The sequence below is a fragment of the Nipponia nippon genome, unplaced genomic scaffold (genome assembly GCF_047370975.1).
Source record: "Nipponia nippon isolate SJK-2023a ecotype South Korea unplaced genomic scaffold, ASM4737097v1 scaffold_23, whole genome shotgun sequence".
NCBI classification, from domain to species: Eukaryota; Metazoa; Chordata; class Aves; order Pelecaniformes; family Threskiornithidae; genus Nipponia; species Nipponia nippon.
This window is the reverse complement of record NW_028262340.1, coordinates 3,516,859-3,538,802: the sequence shown is the minus strand read 5'-3', so window position 1 is coordinate 3,538,802 and position 21,944 is coordinate 3,516,859. Positions and strand designations below refer to the sequence as shown.

General features: G+C 46.0%; 2 protein-coding genes and 2 long non-coding RNA genes across 8 annotated transcripts; 2 read left to right on the top strand and 2 right to left on the bottom strand.

Annotated features, from left to right (window-relative positions):
- The first annotated feature begins 11 nt into the window (after nucleotides 1-11).
- LOC148055369 (uncharacterized) lies at nucleotides 12-4,986 on the top strand. Of its 2 annotated transcripts, XR_015705410.1 has the most exons (3): nucleotides 54-451; nucleotides 896-1,246; nucleotides 4,472-4,986. It is a non-coding gene; the product is annotated as an uncharacterized LOC148055369 (long non-coding RNA). The 2 variants fall into 2 exon arrangements; XR_015705409.1 differs by lacking the exon at nucleotides 4,472-4,986 and having other exon boundaries at nucleotides 12-451; nucleotides 896-1,255.
- On the bottom strand, nucleotides 1,755-7,312 carry MYCBP (MYC binding protein). Its single transcript, XM_087760494.1, has 5 exons — nucleotides 7,143-7,312; nucleotides 6,858-6,930; nucleotides 5,066-5,114; nucleotides 4,201-4,330; nucleotides 1,755-1,848 (listed from the first exon to the last, which is right to left on the bottom strand). The coding sequence occupies exons 1-5, from the start codon at nucleotides 7,155-7,157 to the stop codon at nucleotides 1,804-1,806; spliced, it is 312 nt and encodes a 103-aa protein (XP_087616620.1). The 5' UTR covers nucleotides 7,158-7,312; the 3' UTR covers nucleotides 1,755-1,803.
- Nucleotides 7,313-7,494: 182 nt separating this feature from the next.
- On the bottom strand, nucleotides 7,495-21,596 carry GJA9 (gap junction protein alpha 9). 3 transcript variants are annotated; one of them, XM_087760492.1, is made up of 6 exons: nucleotides 21,520-21,564; nucleotides 18,187-18,322; nucleotides 17,232-17,389; nucleotides 14,450-14,565; nucleotides 13,268-13,344; nucleotides 7,495-11,950 (listed from the first exon to the last, which is right to left on the bottom strand). In XM_087760492.1, the coding sequence occupies exon 6, from the start codon at nucleotides 11,927-11,929 to the stop codon at nucleotides 10,367-10,369; it is 1,563 nt and encodes a 520-aa protein (XP_087616618.1). In that variant the 5' UTR covers nucleotides 11,930-11,950; nucleotides 13,268-13,344; nucleotides 14,450-14,565; nucleotides 17,232-17,389; nucleotides 18,187-18,322; nucleotides 21,520-21,564; the 3' UTR covers nucleotides 7,495-10,366. The 3 variants fall into 3 exon arrangements, with proteins under 3 accessions (XP_087616618.1, XP_087616619.1, XP_087616617.1); XM_087760493.1 differs by lacking the exon at nucleotides 18,187-18,322 and having other exon boundaries at nucleotides 21,520-21,596; XM_087760491.1 differs by lacking the exons at nucleotides 14,450-14,565; nucleotides 18,187-18,322; nucleotides 21,520-21,564 and having other exon boundaries at nucleotides 17,232-17,367.
- LOC148055368 (uncharacterized) lies at nucleotides 11,943-17,568 on the top strand. Of its 2 annotated transcripts, none has more exons than XR_015705411.1 (4): nucleotides 11,943-12,097; nucleotides 13,281-13,346; nucleotides 14,374-14,708; nucleotides 17,315-17,568. It is a non-coding gene; the product is annotated as an uncharacterized LOC148055368 (long non-coding RNA). The 2 variants fall into 2 exon arrangements; XR_015705412.1 differs by having other exon boundaries at nucleotides 11,943-12,400.
- Nucleotides 21,597-21,944: the final 348 nt, after the last annotated feature.

The window sequence follows — 21,944 nt, the reverse complement described above, 5'->3', positions numbered from 1 at the left end:
AGGCAGCGAGGTAGGATGGCTCCGGTCAGACGACCCGAGTCACCTGACGCCACTGCCGCACGTGAGCGGGAGGGGCGGGGCCCGCAGCGGCCCAGGCGCAGGGGTCTTCGTTAAGTCGTCATTAATTTTCTGCTGGCGTCACTCGTACAGGCAGCTCGAGCGAAGCTGTAGCAAATACTTATTTCATGACAATGCTTATTTCAGGCTCACAGGACCAAACTGTTCTCAGAGGGCGTGAAAAGCGCTGCCAACCACGGCGTCCTTCGCGGCCCGGCCCCGAGGCCTCGCCCGCCGGTGCGGCCCTGGCGAGGCGCGCCGCCAGCAGCGCTCACCCCCCTCGTCCTCCGCTCCCCTGGCTCGGAGCTGGTGTAGGACGCCTTTCCTACAGCAGCAGCCTCCCCCCGTGCCTGCACGCTGCCGCGCAGCACCCGGTGCAGGTTCTGACTGACAGGTGAGCTCGCTTCTCCCCTTTGTGCCCGAGCAGGGGGCGTTTGTTCTGTTTGCTTGTTCGTGGTGGTGGGGTTGTGTTGTTGTTTTAAAGATTTAACACGGTATTTTCCCCTCGTTTACCTCCCTTCTGGTCTCTTTAGGTCAGTAATCGGTACAGTAGCAAGGTACCCATTACATTCGTTAGCCCTTGATTTCAGTTTGTACATTGCCTTTAGCAAAAGTTCTGATCCATCCTCCCGCTCCTGTAAGACGAGCTGCAAAACCCATCCTAGAAACAGCAAAGTTAAACTAACAGCCAGTGGATCTAATGCATAAGACAGCTGCTGCACTTCCCCCCCACCCCTTTTTTTTTCCTGTCATTAGTTGCCTTTAAAATACCTAGTTTTAGGATAGGAGATGAATGCAGCTCTTTAAAATGAATCTTTTTCTTTTTTTTTTTTTTTAGAAGTACAACTTTGCATTTCAGAATTGTGAAGCTGATTCAGGGAAACAGGGGCCATGGAACATAGAGGCAAAATTAGAAATCACGAGTCACACACCCCACTCTTGGATTTTCTGCCCTGCCTAGATTTTCTTTTCCCCGTTGGATGAATTGGAAAGCAGAACTCCCCACATTGCACTCTTACACACACCACTCTAATTACACAGGACATCCACGACAAGTAAGAATTTTGTATTCTGTTCAGAACCGTCCAGGCAGTATCTGGATCAACTCTCCAAGGCCCGGTTTCTGAAACAGGATCGGAGACATGAACTGCAAGGAAATCAGTACAGCTCATGCAAATTAAAAAAAAGTGTAAGTTCAGCAGGTCCTGCATCTCCAACGTTGTGCTGCGTCCATCACTTAACTATACTCACTCCTTTTGTGCCCCTCCGAGTAGACAGTTACCCTATCAGCTTCAGTAGAAGCCTAAACTCACTGCTGAGTACTGACTTCGGACATACCTTGGAGGTCCTGCTTTCGTTTACAGTTGGTCCATTTGTGTCATGTCACCCCCTCCAGTTAAAAGGAAACCAAGACAGAGAGCAGCAGCTTAACAGGACCATTGACCATGATGCAAAATTTACACAAAGTTAGCAGGCACAGTTATCTACAACTTAATCATAACTATCACCTTTTCTCAAACACAGAAAGCAAGAAAGTTGGCCAGTATGCTTAAACTCATCAGTTGCTGCTCCAGCTGCACAAAAATAGCTGTACATTCACGATACTGCATTTTTTCTTTCTTTAAGATGACGAGGTAACAAAGTAGACATGCAGAGTTCACACAGGGGAAGAAAAGAAAAAAAAAAAAAGACTGCAGTTCTCAGGAAGCCCTTTATTAAGTCAAGGCATTAAAGGAGAAACTACTGTTATTCACCATGCTTCTCGTCTTGAGGTGGTTCATACTGAGCCAGCTGTGGATTTAAAGAGAGGAATTGAGTTAGCTGCAACATTTCAGAGACTTTCTACATTAAGAAATGTAGGAAAACATTTGGTCTGGAAGTGTTCCATTTACTTTGTGCATTTTAATCCATCACTGATATTTATCCAAGTCTATTTTCAAGTTAAGCAACAAAGTAACCCTTCCCTCAAAACATCAGTTGGTCACCTTGTATAGTCATGCCGCTATAACAAGGGGGCTTTTTAAACGTACTTGCAAGCATATAGGTCTTGCCCTTAATTTCTTCCCTGTTTCTTGTTCTAGGTCTCATTAAGTACTTTTCATCTCAAATAGCAGCTGATAATGATCAGTGCCTTATAAGCTTTGATTTCACTGGAATATGATTAAATGAAACGGTCATTCTCACAGCAACAGTACCGAAACTGACATTTTCTGTAATCATTCTAGCTTTCATTACGCTTTCTGGAGAGTATGGCCTAGGCAGCTATGCACTAAAGTATGACCTCTGCTTGTAAAGTTACTTCCAGAGACACATATGAAGGTGTTTACTTGACCTCAGTTACATTAAAGATAAGCTCAAGCTTGAAAAACAGTTCAAGCATTAGGACTGAGTCTCTGAAATAGGCCAGTCCGGTTTCCTCAGTTAAGATTCTTCCCCTCTCCTGCAAATTGCAGAGTAGGTTAAAAATAAACAAAGTACATAAAAAAATTAAAATACCCATGTGTTTCTTGTAGCAACGCTAAATTACAGCAATCACTATATCACTAACAAGAACTGCTAAAAATAGCATTTTGTCTTTCTTGTGGATTTTGCCACAAAAGATGGCCAGTGCACAATCCAAAGTCAGTTTTCTTTTCCACAAAGGCCTAACTATTGAATTCCTGCCCCCCTCCAAATACATTTATTGGTCAGCATGTCAGGTAAGGAAAAGAACAGATCTTCACAAATGAATGCAACAGAACACCACCACCTACTTGGACATGATTCAAGTTACCAATAAGTGCACGGTTAAATGCATGTGTTGTATGCTAGATGACTGCTAAAGAAAAAAAAAAAAAAGCTCAACGGTAGTGTTCTCCCTGCAATCTGTCCATGTGAACTTCTACGGTATGTCAGAATGACAGGGAAAAGATGGTAGGGGAAAGAGGGGAAAAAGCAAAAACATTAATACTGGAACACACATAAGAGTTTTCATTTGAAGGCTGAAGAAGGTGAAAGCACAAATAACCTATGATTATGGAAGGGCTTGCTTTCCTGGAACAAGTTTTCACTTCTTTAAAAGATTTCTTTAAACAAAGACTCAGGTTACTCTGCTTTCATGTGTCTACTTACTATCGGTTGCATTTTTAAGTCGGCTACGCCAAGTGAACTGCTGGTCTATTGCTACTCCCCCTAAAATTCTGCTCTTTGCCATATTTCCTAGTGAGAAATAACAAATGTAGCTGTAAGGACTCACAGTGGGTAACAAAGAGGAGGATTACTAGGGCAGCAAGAGGGCACTCCAGATGAGAAATACAAAAGGGTAATGCCCAAGAATCCTTTCTCCCAGAACTAAGGTAGGGTGGTTGTCTCCCAGTAAAAACCCCATCGGGACGTTCACACGTAACAGCCGCCGTCCTCTTCCAACAAATGCATGGAAACTTGAGGTGGAACATAAGATACTAGCTTATTAAGGTTCTCAAAGGTTTCCTTCTTCGGTGGTGTTAGGTTTACAGTCAGCGCCCTCTCACAGGGGGAAGTTGTTCACATCTCAGAGCTGTTTCAGACAGCCTGTAGACCCCTTAAAGAACGGCTCTGCCCTAGCTAGCACTTCAGATCCACTGCTGTCGCAGACAGAACAATAGCAGGGTCGTTTCAGCTGAAAAGTGCGCGTTACTGATCCACAGGGATACGAGTGCCTCCACTGGTAGCATCCTGCCACCTGCAAGTCTGTGCCAGGTCACACAAACTAGTATATAATATTCCTCCTTCAGTTTGCTTTTTGAAAGCCTTTGTAATAGATACATTCGCTTTCTTCTTTTTCAAAACTCTTGTGGAAGCATGAGCTACATAATATCAGACAACTTAAACACATCCAGACAGGACTGAATGAAGACATGGGATTAGCCTCGATAACATACACTTTCACTAAATAAATGAATAAAATCCCTAGTTTAGGAATACTATTCTATACAGGAAGTGTCCCATCAAAAAATAAATCTTTAGTACACTGAATTCTATCAGCATTCCTCAGCCGTAAGGCTAAACGATGCAACAACATTTATCAGTTACTCTAATGGAAGAAAGTTAGCTGTATTCTAAGTATTAAAGTGTTGTCTTGTTGTGTAATACGGAACTATTGAGGAACACTAAGTAGACTTTTACCTTGGTTTTCAGTTTTTTATTTTCTTCCAACACAGCTTCGTATTTTTCTTTCATCTCTGCCACTTCCAAGCGAAGTGCCTCTATTTCTGGACTCTCAGGAGCTGAAGCTCCCAGATGATGCTTCAGAAAGCTGATATTTAAATGTTAAGTATTTCTTCAGTTAGATAGCATAACCGCATTTTAACACTTGCGATGAAGTTAGTGCTGCAATACACATGACCGAAACTGCATTAAACCACTTAACATTACTACAGTGCTTTTCATCCTACAGGATGAAGTTACAAAAATAAGAAAGCTTTTCAAGTTCGTTACTATATTCCTTAAACGAAAAAAGAAAGCAAGACATCAGTACGCACAGGACAAATTCTCATGTTTCTCTACACCCTCCTTTTCCTCTCCTAAATGCAGAAGTTTTGAAGAGTTAAAAGGAACGAGCAAAAAACAGAAGCAATAGCCAAAAAGGGAGGCTGATAAAAAAATAGCAAGAAACAAAAGACATTAATTTGTTTTCCCTCTTGTATGATTAAAGAAAAAAAAAAAAAGAGGAAGTGCGAAGAAGCCGACTTCAGAAGCCACAGATACTGTAAGTACTCAAATCTAATGCTGCAGGTCTACGACATTCTGTAATGGCCTATAACTTAACTTCATAATTGCTGGCGTACTGATACGCACAGTTCTCTGGCATCCTGTCAGACTTTCTGTTATCTTGTAACAACGCAATTATTAGCTAAAATGCATCCATAAAAGCCATGTTCTCAATTTAAGTCTTCTAAACAAGCCTCTCCAGTTCACCTACGAGTCAGAAGCAGTACTGCTGTTCCGTGCGAAGTCTCTACGAACAATTCACAGAAGAGAAAAAGGATACTCCAGTGCACTATTTGGTTTCTCTGGCTCTTCATACAAGGCTACCAACACTGCAAATAGAAAATATTCAACAATTGCAAGAAGTTCATGCAACTCTAAGTTTTTAAAACATGTACCAACAGTCAGAAGGCATACAAGTTGCATGCCACATTTAGAGCACATCTTTCTGTTTAACAAGATTTTCACCTATATACTTTGACATAAAGACTAGGTCTGCTGTACAGGAGGGAACAGTGCATCGCACCCAGTAACAGCTAGACAGAAGTTTTGTTGATCCCCTAACCACAGTCCTTGGCTATTCTAGCATGGAACACAAAACAGCCTGTACAATTTTTACACATTCCACACACAACCCTAGTACTGGTTTTCATCAGCAAAATTGAAATTCTAATTATTTTGAGACTCTCCCTTCATAAACCATTACTTCCACTTAAGCTACATATTTGAACCGCAGGACAACATCAGGACTTCTGTAACTTTCAGCATAAAAGCAAACCTCCATCGAACACCTACAGTTACAAAAGGGCTACCATCAGAGTAGGTGACGCTGATCATCTCTATGGATGGGGGCTTTAGCGGCCAACAGAGTGCCAGAGAGGTCAGGCATCAGCAGCAGTACAGCTTAAATAAAACTAGCTGTGCACATACCAATTCCATACCTGGAGAACTCAGCCACGTGAATACTCAGAAAGTTCCCAAACATCACCGCTCCCCGTCCCCACAGGGGCACACACGTGGCTACAGAAGACGTCTGCTTTCATAAATACTTGGATTCCCTTCTCCCACTGTCAGACGTCCAAACTGCACAGCCAAATTAGTTTTAAGCTAAGCACCTGAGTTAAAAAACAAAATTAGGATGCCACGCTGCTTGGCACACTTGTTTTGCCATCCCATAGGATGCTTAGTATCGCAATAGAAAGCAAGCAAATGGTACCCACGAGCCAGGCCGAGCGTCGTAGCACGGCATCTATTCACTTGACATCCTAGATCTGCTGCTCCCTCTTCAAACAGCGTAGTTTCCAAGCAGGAATATTAACAGATTTTCTCCACATACTGTTGGAAGGCTCTCAAAAAGACTTCAGAAGGATTTAAAAGATGCTAAGCCATACAGAAAGCCAAAGTATGCATCAAGTTTAGCATCATCATTTCCCCGTTCCGATAGGGACAGTCACTCACACAAAACTTACAGGTTCATTAGTTTTAGGAGAAGTGCCAAGGTCTACTCAAGAAAGGATCGTTTTTAATAGAGTGGTTTTCAGAGCACGTTTGCTGTTATTTTGTCTCAAGCACTGACTTTCTCTGGAGAGCTCTGGCAGATAACAGCCCCAAGACATGCAGCTGTTCCCAGAAGCCGGGGACAAGCGCTTTGGCCGAGCAGGAGAGGTCTCCAGCAGGGCACCCGAAGGGCCAGGAACCGCCTTGCCCTGCCCGAGGGCTCTCCGCCTCTCCGGTTCCACACGCGTCTCTAACAACCGACCCAGGCCACGAACGCAGAGCTGCCAGGGAGCGAAGGCGCCGCGGCCCCCGGGCCGCCCTCCCGCGGGGCTCCTCCGCCCTCCCCCGCGCCCACTGCCTCGCTGCCCGGCTCCGCTTCGACCCCCGCACCGCCCCTCCCGGGCCGGTTCCGCCGCCGGCCGCCCCCCAGACTGAGGAGAAGGAGCGACCGGTTCGGCGAGGGGCCGGCGGCGAGCGCCGGGGCGGCCCGGGAGGCGGCCGACAGCGGCGCCGCCGGAGCGGGACGCCCCGAGGGGAACGGCCCCCGGCCGGAGAGCCGCCCCCGGCCGCAGACTTACCCTTGGTGAGCGTGTCCAGCACCCCCGACTTCTCCAGGTACCGGCGGAACTGCTCCCGCTTGGAGTCGGCGGCCTGAGGGAGGACGCCCACACGGGTCAGATCGGCGGCGCCCCCCCCTCAGCTACGGCGGCGGCTGGTCGGAGCAGGCCGGCCCCCCCCCCTCCGCCGCGGCGGCGGCACGGAGGGCCGAGCCGGCGCCAACCCGCGGCCCGGCCCCTCCGCGCAGGCGGCAGGAGAAGCCGCACCGACCCCGCGCCGCCGCCGGCTCGCTCGCTCCCCCCTACCTTGTAATGCGCCATCTGACCCCAGCGCGCCTGCCCCGGGCCGCGCCTGCGCACCGCTCTTGTACGGCTTCCCCGCTGTTACCGCAGCGACGGGGCCGCGGCAACGCCCCGCGCCCGCCCCGGCCTCCCTCGGCCGTTTGCAACGGCGGAAGCGGTGCCACACGAACCGCTGCGGTACCGACTGAGCGGGCCCGGGCCAACCCTGCGAGGGTCGCCCAGGCCCAGGGCCGGGTCCTGCGCCTGGGTCACAACAGCCCCGTGCAGCGCTGCCGGCGTGGGGAGGAGCGGCTGGGAGCTGCCCGGCGGGAAAGGACCTGGGGGTGCTGGTCGACAGCCGCTGAACACGAGCCAGCAGTGTGCCCAGGTGGCCAAGAGGGCCAATGGCATCCTGGCTTGTATCAGGAATAGTGTGGCCAGCAGGAGCAGGGCAGGGATCGTTCCCCTGTGCTCAGCACTGGTGAGGCCGCCCCTCGAATGCTGTGCTCAGCGCTGGGCCCCTCACCCCACGAAGGCCATGGAGGGGCTGGAGCGTGGCCAGAGCAGGGCAGCGAGGCTGGGGCAGGGGCTGGAGCCCAAGGCTGGGGAGGAGCGGCTGGGGGAGCTGGGGGGGCTCAGCCTGGAGAAGAGGAGGCTGAGGGGAGCCCTCATCGCTCTCTGCAACTGCCTGAAAGGAGGCTGGAGCCAGGGGGGGTCGGTCTCTTCTCCCCAGTAACAAGCGATGGGACAAAGGGAAATGGCCTCAAGTTGTGCTGGGGGAGGATTAGATTAGGTATTAGAAAATTTCTTCACCCAAAGGGCTGTCAGGCCCTGGCCCAGGCTGCCCAGGGCAGGGGCTGAGTCCCCATCCCTGGGGGTATTTAAAAGCCAGGGAGATGTGGTGCTTAGGGACATGGTTCAGTGGTGGCCTTGGCAGTGCTGGGCAAACGGTTGGACTTGATGATCTCAGAGGTCTTTTCCAACCTTAACGATTCTGTGATTGTATGTTTCTGTGACTGATAAAATCTGTTTGTTACAGAAATAAAAAAGAAAGAACCAACCACATAATCCTGCACCTGCAATGTTAGGGTCTTTTCACACTTTTTCTGCACGCTCTTCTGCAACGTCTTCAGTTTTCACTGAATTAAGCTATACTTTTCTGTTGGCAAGGTGCTGTGATGAACCAGAATGTTTGACCCATGTCCACACAAAAAAGTTAATAAAAATCCTCTGTCAGCAGCAGAAAAACAAATTCTTTTGTATCTTATCTTGAACCAACAGAAATGCGAACATCATATCCCATATGTGAGCAGCTGAAGGCTAATTTTCTATTGTTTAGACAGTGGGAGAGGAGTTTATTAAATACTAGGCATTTTATTCCACAGACATTAAATGCAAAACATGCATTAGCACAGTTATCACCCACAGAAACTTACACACCAAGAAATGCAAGAATTAAAGCCACAGTAGCAGTATCAACTCAGCTAAATCACGCTATACATTTATATACCTTCCTGTATATTACACAATGTTAAATTTTACAGTGTAAGCAGAATTATGCAGAGCTGTATTTACGTATACACGTAGAGAGATACCAGAGGTGAGAAGAATAGCCGCTGGAGAGAAATCTACAGTGAATAATTTTAATGGTATTAATGCGTATTTCTTATGTGGACAGGGCCAAATTAATGCTGCAAGCAGAAGAGCCTTGTAGGTTTTCTGGCTCCTTTTTTTCCTATTGCACAGCCTTCAGCCACTCTGAAACACGGCTGGCTCATAAGCACGATGATAATGCACATTACGAATTTAATGATGCCGTAACATCGTGAGGCTACATCTCACAAATTATTTTTCCAGTACACGTACAGTAAGTCAAATCCATTAGTAAAAAATACACACGTATACACCAATGTGTCCCAAATCCATTAGTAAAAAATATACACATATACACTAATGTATCCCAGATGCGACCACCTCACCAAGTATTTACAGCCTGTCCGTGCTGTGCAACTCAAGTAAATGTATTTCATTCATGGAAGTCTCGATTACAAATGTAACACAGTATTTTGTTCATCTTTCCCTCCTTTATTATTTCAAGATGTTTCATGGAACTTGCCTTGCACTACATGGACTGGAGCAGCAAGTGGATGAATGTCCTTTATTTGTTTTATTACCCCCATAAAAAACATAAATGGAAATGCTCCTTCTAAACAGTTATAAGCATTCTTTGATTTAAAAGTTTGTCAGTATTCAGGGGACAGACGGACCCCATAGCATCCAGAAAAGGAGTAGGTTTACAGTTTGATAAACCTTTTATATGTTTTTTTGACATTGTAACTGAAAGTAGGAAGGTACTACTATTTTTTCTTTTTTTTTCCTCTTTTTTTTTTTTTTTTTTTTTACCATAGTAAGCCTTCTGGTTTGTGAAATCCAAAATTTCTGATTAATAAATTTCAGTAACTTGTTTTCTGATTAAAAAAAAAATAATTGCTACCTTATCAGTGTCATGCAAAATCTCAGAATTAAAGCTCACGACTCATTTGTAATTCATGATGCTTTAAAAATGTAATAGTGTATTTAACAGTAATAGTATACGATAAGAGATTGACTCAGATTTTTCTGCTGAGGAAGTCAGTGGTGATACACTGAAAAGAAGTGTACCGTGGAGCCAAAGAATTAGTGATACATGTATCGAATGTTTTGTCCTTTTTGTATTTAATGCAGTTCAAACAGCGGAATATGTTTGACATTCTGCTTTCAGACAGCTATCAAATGTCTGAATTCTCAGAGCGATTAAGCAGAAACATATTTACCGATAATTAATTTCTGCCGAGAGCGCCAGTGCCATCTTTAGCATAATTTCATTTCCTGGTCATCATAAAATATATTGTTAGACTGTAAATTTTGTCTTCTACTTTTGTTCAGTTTAAATAGTATCAGCTGTGATTTTATGCCTGACTTTTCCTAATATGTGGACTTACACGATGTATGTTTTCCTTTTTAGCTGGAGGGGTAGCGTAGAAGTTTCTACGCTGCGGTCTAAGCCACCCTTTCATTACAAAGGAAGTAAAGAGACTGTTTAAAAGTGACTGAGCTGATATTCCAAGGGCTACACAACTTTTCTATCTAGGTGAAACAGCTGGTTAAAGTTGAACAATTTAGCTGCTCTTATACATAGGCGTTGCCTATGTCGCAATGCTCAGTAACGATCCCAGCGTTGGCGAGCACGATTCATGGGTTAACTCACACTATATTTGCAGATCGGAGGCGGCACGCCTGCTGCTGGCGTTACTTGACAGCGACAGTCGCCTAGGCAGAGGAAAAGGCTTAGGACTATCGCAGTTCCTACTTAGTTTAGATTCTGAGCCCACCTCTCCTGCAGAGTCAGGAGTGTCTGGTCGGCTAGAATTTTTTACGTCAGCATTGTAAGGAGGTTGGGCTTTGTTTGCACTGAAACTGCTTTGTCTTCGGTTGCTGTTCTTCAGGAGGGAATTTGATGAAGATCCCGCGCTCTCAACCATTGCCGAGCAGTTCCAAGATGAACCGATTCCGTGTTGTCTTCTGAAACCGGGAATAGGAAAAGTTGTATCGGGTTGCAGTGAAGTTTGCGATGGCATTTCAGCAAAGCTTCTCAAGCACGTGCTTGAAGCTACATCTGCATTCTGAGCACCATCAAGGAAATACTTCTTTTCAGCTTCTTTTTGAGCATCATGTGCCTCAATCCCAAGCTTGCCAAGCAAGCCTTCCTTATTATTTGTGCTAGTATTTTGAGTCCGATTGTCTAAAGCATTCGTAGTTGGCCTCTTCTTTGGCGATTTGTTTTCCTGATTGTGATGGGTGTAATTGCTGCTGCTTTCTGGACGGTTATTCTGCACAGACTGAAAGATGGGAGGAGAATTTAGAACCGGGTAGGCAGCAGTGTCAGTCTGCTTTTCCATTAAAAAGGTATAACCGCTAAGTGCAGAAGGAAGAGTTTTTTGAGGGGTGGTAGATATTCCCAAAGAAGAGCGCGGTATCACAGAGAATTTCTTAGATTTGTTTATGTAGAAATTGTCAGGGTCGTCCTTGTTTTTATTCTGCCCGCAGAGTCCCATTTTAATTTTTCGGAATCCTAGGTGGATAATTTCCAGGATATTTAAAAGCAATGATACAGTGGCTATTGATTGCATGAATAATATGAACACTGTCTTTTCTGTCGGTCTAGATACAAAGCAGTCAACTGTGTTTGGACATGGATCTCTCTGACATTTATAAAGGGGATCTAGATGAAAGCCATAAAGAAGATACTGCCCAATCATAAAACCAACTTCCACTGCAGATCTTGTGAAAATATGTATCACGTAAGTGCAGAGCAAAGAGCCTCTCAGGGGTGCTTTGTTTAGCTTTCGTTGATCCAATTGCCGGAGCTCTCTCTCCAGCCTTTTCCGATTTTCAGTCATTTCTAATTCAGTGCTTTCGAGTTCCACTCTTACCTGAGCTTTCTTTTTTTGCCTCTCTTTTTCCAAGGCTCTTAGTCTGTATAAGGCATGACCCATATACACCAAGGAAGGGGAAGACACAAATATAACTTGCAAGACCCAGTATCTTATGAGAGAGATGGGAAAGGCCTCATCATAGCACACGTTTCTGCAACCGGGTTGCTCGGTATTGCATATAAATTCTGATTGTTCGTCGTTCCAAACATCCTCAGTTGCCACTCCGAGGACAAGCATTCGAAATATGAAGAGGATCGTGAGCCAAATCTTTCCAATAATAGTGGAATGAATGTGGACCTCCTCTAAAATGCCTCCAAGGAAATTCCAGTCTCCCATGGTTATTCTGCCATCTTAACACTAAAATGTATGAGAGAAAAAAGTATCAAACATTGTAAAAGCCGCAGTCCTTCCTTAACGCATTACGAAAAAAATGGCACTGGGAAAAACCATCACATCTCGCATTGTAACCACGGCAACATGACCCACTGCTCATGGATAATCCAGGTATTATTCTCTCTCATCTACAAGATGGGGAAGCGCACCATCCGCCCGTGTCTAATTTATCAGTAAAAGTCATCCCGATAAGCACATCGCTACGAGGCATTAAGCATCCTCAGCCTGCATCAAATCGGTCAGGTGCCTGACTTGTCATGAGATTTTCAGAGCAGTATGCGATCCGTTTGAACCATCATCCGATAGCACAGTGAGAACAGTACATTTATATTTAAGGCACTTATGAAGGTAGAGAAATATTTCCCGGTCCTCCTTTTCGGATGTTCCGAGCCCCACGTTGCAGCTGAAGTTACGGTAATGTCCAATTACTGTTTTGCAGTGAAAATTGGTTATACAAAGGAACTCGAGAGGGAATAAAACATCTCGCTAAAATTGCATTGTTAAATTAAAAACAATGTTTAAGCATATAATTTGTCGCAGACAATTGCTTTTTGTTTGCGGATGTCAACGATAAACAAATAAATAGAATCACCGTAGTGGGTCCAGTTTCCTCTGATCAATGGTACCTGCATTTGAATACAGAATAGAGTGCCTAAGTGTCAAACGTTGCTATCTTTGGCCCCGATTTGGTGAAAAATAAATGATTTATCCAAAAATTCTCTACCAGCATTTTCCTAAATGATTATCATCTGAGTACAGGTAACCTGGTAATATATGTGGGTAATTGCACATCTCACCTTTCTTTCACATGTTTGTTTCTTTCTCCATTACAGGATGCAACATTGTGGACAAGATTTTAAATTCCTTGTCAGTGTTTATGTTATTGCATACACTAACAAAAATCTTTTTCTTTTTTATGTGCGGGGATAACCGGTACATCTGTAGATTTACCTTTTCATTGTATGTACAGTACAGTTCAATAGAATTCAGTTATACTAAAACCAGAATAATCTGATTTTTTTTTAGGATAAAGGTGGTTTAACACAGTGTTTTCTACTCAGATGGGATTCATTTTCACCCTGTAAAACAGGAGCGTTAAGAAATCAAATGGAAGTTGCAGTCTTACAGCCGCAATACCGATGACTATAGGGGAAACTTTGTATTAAGGCAGCCTACTAAACATGAAAATACTCTTGCAAATCGGTATACAAATAGGCAAGTTAGATATTTTTTAAAGATAAACAAATTAAAAATAAATGGCAAGTTGAAAATAACACATACCTTTCTTTACAAGAATGTGTAAAGTTCAAGATCTGCGGCGTCCGGTGAGAAGTTACAGCCCCTGCCATCTTCCGTCCCTGTGAGTAATTTTCACATTATAAGCAGTTTATTTCGCTACAGGAGCAAGTGATGGAGCACAAGCTTTGCACATTGAATTTATATTTGCTAGGGATGGAGGGAGGACAAAAATCAATCTGTGTTGTTCAGTCTGCTACCGCTCCAAGCATAATTTAACTATGACTAGTGAAAGAATCTCATTTTAAAAAGCTAGAAATAAAAAATCTGCAGCTCTAACTTCCTTCAGATTATCTTTTCTTTCACCTTGCAAGTTTTAAGAACGATCTCAGCCTCAGACAAACAGAATAGAAGAAAACTTTCAGACTAAGTTTTAGTTTACATATCTCAGTAGCAGCAAACACTTGGCTTGCCTATGCAGAAGCGAAGAAGGGAAATCCTCCCAAAGACTAGCTCCGCACGTTTCTGCAGACAGTCTGTTCTCCTGGAGTGGCTTGGCACCACACTCCTGATGTACAAACCCCATGGCAGGACTTTCGGCCCCTCCAAACTCACACCCTCTTCATAGACAGCATCTGCCCTTATATTCTACAATTCTGCACCTCTCGTTTATTCTCCTTACGCCGTCTTACTTGTCATACTGACTTCTTTAAAACACCCCTGAACGTGGCAACTGTTTTACACCATTTTCCCCGTCCATATAATTCAGTATTTCTTTTTAGGAGCAAGTCATTATCATTCCAGCCTAAGCGTCAGACATACTAAAGATATCAGTCATTCTTCTCGATAGTAATACTTATGTATAGCCTGTAAAAACAGACCAAGTGACACAGCTCCCCTTTTTATCCCAGGCCTTCCGCTACCCCTCCGCATTACGCCAGCGGGAAGAATACCGAGAACAGGCTGAAATATTTTCCAGTATAAAAGAGTGCACAAACTGCCTAGTCTCAAAGAACAGGGATTTTTCTAGGTGTTTAGGAATGCAAGGGACACATATATTAATTATATAATTGTTCACAGGTTACAGCCTACTGTTTTTAACTTTTTCTTTTAAATTCCTCCCTTTCCTATTCTCTTCTTTCTGTCATCAGATGGATCGTTGCAGCAGTCACCCTGCCACTCGGGAGAATAAATGGGTTTGTTCTACTGAAGAACCTGCTTACTTACAGTAAAAGATTCAGTAAAGCTGTACACTGTACATCCTCCCCACGTCAGCGTGCGGCAGAATTAGAAACGGAACCCACGGTTGCACCTCTACGCCACAAACCATTCTCTGTGTCTCCCTAGAGGAGGATAAAGACGGAGCTACTGGAACAGAATGAATACTCCATATCTTAAATTAGCCTTCACCGAGTTTGAAAAACAAAAGGTTAATGTGGAGTAGGAGAAAGCGGAAGAATGGCGGCAGAACGTCTACAGGCTAAAGGTACATAGAATGGTCTGGGTCGGAAGGGACCTTAAAATACCTCCTAGTCCAAACCCCCTGCCATGGGCAGAGACATCTTTCGCTAGATCAGGTTGCTCAAAGCCCCGTCCCACCTGAGTTTGAACACTTCCAATGATGGGGCAGTCACAACTTCTCCGGCAACCTGTTCCAGTGTCTCACCACCTTCATCGTAAAGAATTTCTTCCTTTGCTTACATAAAGATTCTAAGAGTAAATGCTATCTTTAAAAAGGCTGCCTGGCAGTCGGGGATAGATCGCAGCTTGTAAGCTGAGCTGATGCATGAAAATTATTTAAGAGAGCTTAAAATCTACTCAAATTTTTTTTGAGCCTATCAGACTGCTACAGTGCATTTTGGAGACTGATGGTAGGCTGGGGAACACCCTTTCAAATGCTCTAAACTTTAGGAAATGCCTGCAAAAAATGTTTGGGGAGAGGGGAGGGAAAGAGAACTCATTTTAGAAAAGGAAAAACAGGAAAAGAAATACGCTTGTTTTGTGTACAAAGATTGCCCTGGAGCCAGCATTAGCAGCGCGATGGCCAAGGCTACGGCCTTGTTAGGCATGCCTGGTATTAATGTGTAACTCCAGTGCTAGGATCAATGTGAATTAAGAAGTGTAGCCAGCGCTATAATGCTCTTTCAGATGATTCTCCTCAGCGCCCTGCAGAAGTGTATCGCTGATCCAAGTGTCCTGTAGAGGATAAATAAACTTCCTCTGCTGAGAACTCTAAAAAGCTAATCATTATCTTTTAATTTTGGTGCTGAGGATCGGTCAATAGGTCATGTCCGATTTCATAGTTAAATAACAGCTTGCCTGGAAGTATTCGATCATTTTGGCAAGCTATCAGTCTACAGCCAGCCATTTCTATTAAGTACTTAAAGCAGGTTCCTAAAGATACGTCTCTTCTATTGAGTACTTAAAGTAGGTTTCTAAACGTTTTTCTGCTATTGGTAAAAAAAATTCTACGTCCATTGAAATGGTCCATGGACCCCCCACCCTCCTGCAAAGGTGCTGAAGCTTTGTTTGAAAATCCTAAGTGTTCAGGGAGACCGCACTACGGTGGCTGGGGATCTGCTTCTTCTGTAAAAGATAAAGGTTAAGACGAACATTTAACGATCTGCACAAAATGTTCTGGGATGCATTATCTCATTTCAAATGGTATTTCAGTCAAATGACAACTTGACAAGTCAGGAGGGAAAATGAATTCGAGCACCAATAACAATTTTATAGTGCTGATGCTGCTCTTTACCTTAGTCCAGACATTTTGCTATTTACACAAACTCTAAGCCTCCAGTTTGACTATTTAGACAAACTGTCATACCAATGTTCAGTGTTTAGTAACAAAATACTTACTGATATAAGGAGAAAATACTCGTTTTTCTTCCAGGCCTAGAAGCTACCTCACTGGCTTATCCTCGGTGCTCGGTTTGCTGCAAAATATCCCCCAAACTTCAACGCCCATATTATGTTTTCTTAGCTCAGGGTCAAACGCCACAGAAATCTTTCAATTGTGGAAATATTCTCCAAAAATCAAGACCTTTCATTCCTACTCATCAATAATGTGCACTTTATGTGTACAATTGATTTTTATTTTCTACTGTATTTGTCTGACCCACAACGGCCAGCTGGATAACTAGAGGCACAAACATCAGCGATGTGTCCTACAGGCTTTCAGGGTAACGTGGACTCACTCCCATAGTTTTCTTTCAGTAGTGAAGTTAGGATCACAAATGATAAACTGACATAATGAGAAATTTGGACAACCATACTACTCAATACTGTCTGTAGGACCGCCAAATCCAGCGGTACTGTGTTTGAAAGCAGGCCAGAGAATACCATATAGAGACCGAGGCATACGCTCTTCACGTTTGTCCGGTTTCTGTGCTAGCTTATAGATTCACTTGTGATTGCTGAGCTATACATGCAAATCAGTAGGTGCAGATTTGTGTTTTCGCTTTCACATGCAAAATTTCTGTAGACGCCCTGGCATTTATCCAGGTGGGTTTTTTGTCACTAATTAGCTATTTTTAGGCTTAGATAGCATGCCATATTTCCACTTGCGACTTCCCTTTTCCCCGCACGAGTTTTCCCCTTCGCTATGTTGAAAGGAGCCTCTTGTAAAGTAAGCAGGACGCCTGTACTCCCCAAATGCTCCATTCCAAGACATTTACAGAACACTCAAAAACCAGTTTCTTGCTATTTAGGAACTGATTGTGTAGAAATTTTGTAGATCTGAGGCAAACACATTTAAATTGCATCCTTACAACCGAGAAACATCCAATCAGATGAGCCTCGGCATCTTTAAAGAGAAGGTAATCGCTTTTCCTTGAACATAATTGGAGCAATATGCCTGTCGTTTAGGTAGCTTGAACTGCATATGTTCATCATGTGGGTAATAGGCTAAAAATCATTGAAAATATTTCCTCGGCTAAGATGTTTTACCCTTGTTCTGGCCACTCTGTGAGGAATTTTCCGGTTAGTCTTTAGGGTGAGATTTACTGACCTGAGGAAGCGGGTTTTGAGGTGCTGCTAGTGACCACAGGAGCAGCGTTCCCGTTCGTCACAAACGCTGTTCTCTCTCTTCAGCAGGAACCGGTTTCCTTAAGAAAAGGCTGGTTGGCTGCCACAGGTGTCACCGGCTCTGGATGTCTGCCCGCGGAGCTGCGAGGACCAAAAATATCAAGTTATCGTCCCTAATGCAGATGAACTGGTTCTCGTTGGGGCTGCAGGTAGATTGGGTGGAAGTGCATTTTAGTTCAGTAGTTGGGATTGATTCATGCCTATGGTCATGTTAGTACGGTGGCTAAAACCAAGCTTATAAAAAGCAACTGTCATGTGTTCCTGGTGTCCGTCTGCTTGTCCTGTTGAGATTCCCAGCGAGGGCAAAACATTTTGAGCAGCGAGCAAAAATTCCACAGCTTCCCTTTATCGGTTTCCTGCTTATATGCGTGTAGCGTTTATTGTTTAAAACAGAGGGTTTGGAGGTTTTTATTTACTTTTTTTTTGTTCAGGCATTGCTGTTGAGGGTTTCTCACCGAGGGGCTTACGGTTCATTACTGTATTTTGTACGTATTTAGTTTGTCAGTATTTATCAATCAGCGTTTCCAGTTCAGTCATTTACCGATCATGGCGCAGGCTTTAAAATCCAACCTTATAAAAAATTTTTAAATCCCCCAACAACCGTTTGAGTTCCAAGATTTGCAGTTTATCACTTCTGGATTCAGGGTTTACAGCTTAAGGATTTTGACCTTTCTGTTGAACAGGTGACAAGAAGCTGTAAGCCCTGAATCCCAAACAGTAGGCTGCGAACCCTTCTTTGCGGTTCCTAACTGTAATGCACCGGGGCTAGTGTTTGTTACGATCCCAGTAAGAAAGGCACTCGGACTCCATACTGGTTAAATTTCCATTTATTGATGCTAACACTAGAAGGAAAAAGAGGATAGTGCAAATAATCATACATCCCTTCAGATGCTGGGAACCACGACTTGTGCAGAATCAGAGGGACCTCTTATCAGGGCACAGCATGCAGTCTGGATCCTGTCCCTGGAGAGGTTCTGCTCACATCGTGGTCTTTAGAGCTCTTACGGTGCTTTTCTAAAAGGAAAACAGTTCTATTAATCATTTCTACCACCAATCACAAGGATGTTTGCATGAGACCCTCCTGCTTCACTTGAACATGAAGTCAAGACATGCGGCTGGTGTAATTGCCCGTACCAAGTGGGAGCTACCTACAGGCTCCTTCGTTACCGTTAGCCAGCTCAGTGTATGCTGAGACTGAGGGATACGCGTGGCGCAAAGCAGGCCTGAGAGCCAAGCTATACGTGCACATCGTGGTTTAACCCCCGCCAGCAACTAAGCCACTCAGCCACTCCCCCACCCCGGTGGGATGGGGGAGAGAAGTGGAAGGGGGAAAGTCAGAACACCCGTGGGTTGAGATAAGAACAGTTTAATAATTGAAGTAAAACGAAATAGAATAGTAGTAGTAGTAGTAGTAGTAGTAGTAGTAGTAGTAGTAGTAGTAGTAATAATAATAATAATAATAATAATAATAATAATAATAATAATAAACAATAATAATATACAAAGCAAGTGATACACTATACAGTTGCTCACCACCCACCGACCGATGCCCAGCCCGTCCCCGAGCAGCGATCACTGCCCCCCAGCCAACTCCCCCAGTTTCTATACTGGGCATGACGCCATACGGTACGGAATAGCCCTTGGGCCAGTCTGGGCCAGCTGCCCTGGCTGTGCGCCCCCCCAGCTGCTTGTGCAACCGGGCAGAGCAGGGGAAGCTGAAAAGTCCTTCACTAGCACAAACACTACTTAGCAACGACTAAAACATCAGTGGGTTATCAACATTATTCTCATCCTAAATCCAAAACACAGCACTGTGCCAGCTACTAGGAAGAAAAACTAACTCTATCCCAGCTGAAACCAGGACAGTGCAGCATAGCACAGGCCTGTACCTTCTCACATTAACTGTTACATGGATCGCTAACTCCTCAAAGTAGAGTAACCTTTCCTTGTGCCACCCAGCATTCAGCTCCGATCCGAATCTGCGCTCTGATACGGTGCAGGCATGACACGGATGGGCTGCTGAGGCTGCGGTCGAGCTGAGAGCGATGGAAGTTTTGTGCAGGGCTCTAGTCCAGGGCTAGGGCAGAATCACAGAGAGATGAGATCAGGGGTTTTCCTGTCAGATATTGGAATTGAACTCCACCTCTCAAGGAGACAGCAGGGGAGAGGGCTAACAGCTACTCTGTGACTCTGGAGAACCTCTGTACTGCCAACAGGGCTCCAGGGGATTTCCCTTCCATTGTCATGGATGTTCGGGGCTGTTGGTGGCATTTCCTATCATCCCAGGGACAGCCAGGACCCAGCCAAGCTGTCCAAGCATACCAGGCTGCTCCTGCCTTTGCTCGCAGCACCCTGAAATGGTCCCATTGTGGCTGGGGCAGCGGGCTGGCGTCCCTGTGGGTGGTGCTGAGTGAGGGAGTTTCTACAGACAGCAGATGCCTGCAGGTGGTTCCTGTCGGCCACAGTGAGCTCTACAGCATGTCCTCATGGCCTACAGCTCCTCCCGGGCTCTCCCTTCAAGCTTTCAGAATCATAGAATGCTTTGGGATGGAAGGGACCTTTAAAAGTCATCTGGTCCAACCCCCCTGCAGTGAGCAGGGACATCTTCAACCAGACCAGGTTGCTCAGAGCCCCGTCCAGCCTGGCCTTGAATGTTTCCAAGGATGGGGCATCTCCCACCTCTCTGGGCAACCCCTTCCAGTGTTTCATAACCCTCACTGTGAAAAATCTTGTCCTTCTATCTAGTCTAAATCTCCCCTCCTTTAGTTTAAAACCATTATACCTTGTCCTGTTGCAGCAGGCCTTGCTAAAAAGCCTGTCCCCATCTTTCTTGTAGGCCCCCTTTAAGTACTGAAAGGCAGCAATCAGGTCTCCCTGCAGCCTTCGCTTCTCCAGGCTGAACGCCCCCAGCTCTCTCAGCCTGTCCTCACAGCAGAGCTGTTCCAGCCCTCTGACCATTTTTGTGGCCCTGAAAGCAGCTCTCAGGAGCTGGGGCACAGCTCTGCTGCCCTGCCAGGCCCAGCTGCCCCTAGTGCGGCTGATGGTGATGGCCCTCCGTGTTCTCAATGAACCGCAACGGTGGCCCATGCAGCAGGTGGGATGGGGCTGCACCCGCGGGGCAGGTGCTGCTCATGGAATCGGCTAGACAGATGGATGGGGGTGGCCGCTTGGAGTGGGGTGCCCTGCTCCGCACAGTGCCGTGCCATGCCGGGGCAGTCTGGGACAACAGAGATGCCACCGAGCATTGCCAGCCAGGACCGGAGCAGCAGCTGCAACCGCAGAGAAGGTGAGCTGGGACGAGGGGTCCGTGTTCGGGGCTGTGGGTCTTGCACAAGCCACAGATCCACCTGCAGCGCCGTGACATGAGCAATGGGGATGGGAGAGGGATTTGGGGGTGCACGGGGACGACCACACTGTGGCCATTGAGGGGTAAAGGTGGAGCAGCAGGGCGGCGTGGGGCCGCCCGAGCGTGGGGGGCTCACTGTGCCAGGCAGGCAGCGAGCAGGGGAAGCCCTGGAGGGCACCCCAGCGAAGAGGGGACTGAGGGGGTTCGGGATCCTGAGAGCAAGAGGCATGGGGTGATGCTGGAGAGGCTGGGGGTATGTGGTGGGAAGCAGGGGAGAGCTGGGGCAGTATCGCAGCTGAATCGGCCGGGCCTGGGAATCCTGAGGCTTCGCTCTGGGCTCCGCGGGGCTGGGGAGGGAGGAGGAGGAGAAGCATTACAGGCGGCATCGCCAAAGGATTAAAAACTTATGAGAACGCAAGGGCGTGCTGCATAGTTTTCTACCACTGGAAACTGAGGATACACTATTGGTTTGTGTGGCAAATAATAACAATGATTATAATAACGATAATGATAACAGAATATACAAAACAAGTGATGCACAATACAATTGCTCACCACTCGCCGACCGATGCCCAGCCCGTCCCCGAGCAGCAATCTCTGTCCCCAGCCAACTCCCCCAGTTTCTATACTGGGCATGACGCCATATGGTATGGAACAGCCCTTGGGCCAGTCTGGGCCAGCTGCCCTGGCTGTGCCCCCCCCCAGCTGCTTGTGCACCGGGCAGAGCATGGGAAGCCGAAAAGTCCTTCACTAGCACAAACACTACTTAGCAACGACTAAAACATCAGTGTATTATCAACATTATTCTCATACGAAATCCAAAACACAGCACTATGCCAGCTACTAGGAAGAAAATTAACCCTACCCCAGCCAAACCCCGGACAGACGTACAGCCTCCCGCCACCGCGCCTCCCGGCCGCCATTTTGTGCCGTGCGGCATGCCGGGGGGCGTAGTCTTCCGCCACTGCGCTTCCGGGCGGCCATTTTGTGCCGTGCCGCATACCCGGCCGTGCGGTTGCCGGGCACTCGCCACGCCGTCCTCCGCGCTGGCCCAGCGTGGCCTGCGGGCGGCTGTAGGCTGCCGGCACCGGTGTTGCGCTGGTGGGTTTGTTTTGCTCAGCGTGTGAGACATGAAGACTTCCAGTGCTCCGCTGCAAGACGCCCGTTTTGTTCTCTGCACCCTGCAAGGAGCTGTAGGCTTCCATCTCTAGGTGCCAAGGATGCCACAGAACTTGAGAGCAAGCGAGGCGAAGGACAAAAAGACTGCTCTGAGAAAGGGGTGGCCCAGGG

Coding starts and splice junctions, on each gene's coding strand:
- GJA9 (XM_087760493.1), bottom strand. CDS start 11,929: ATGGGAGACTGGAATTTCCTTGGAGGCATTTTAGAGGAGGTCCACATT.
- MYCBP (XM_087760494.1), bottom strand. Junction 4,331..5,065: donor AAACCAAATAGTGCACTGGA/GTATCCTTTTTC, acceptor TTTAAATATCAG/CTTTCTGAAGCATCATCTGG. Junction 1,849..4,200: donor ATAAAAAACTGAAAACCAAG/GTAAAAGTCTAC, acceptor TTAAATCCACAG/CTGGCTCAGTATGAACCACC.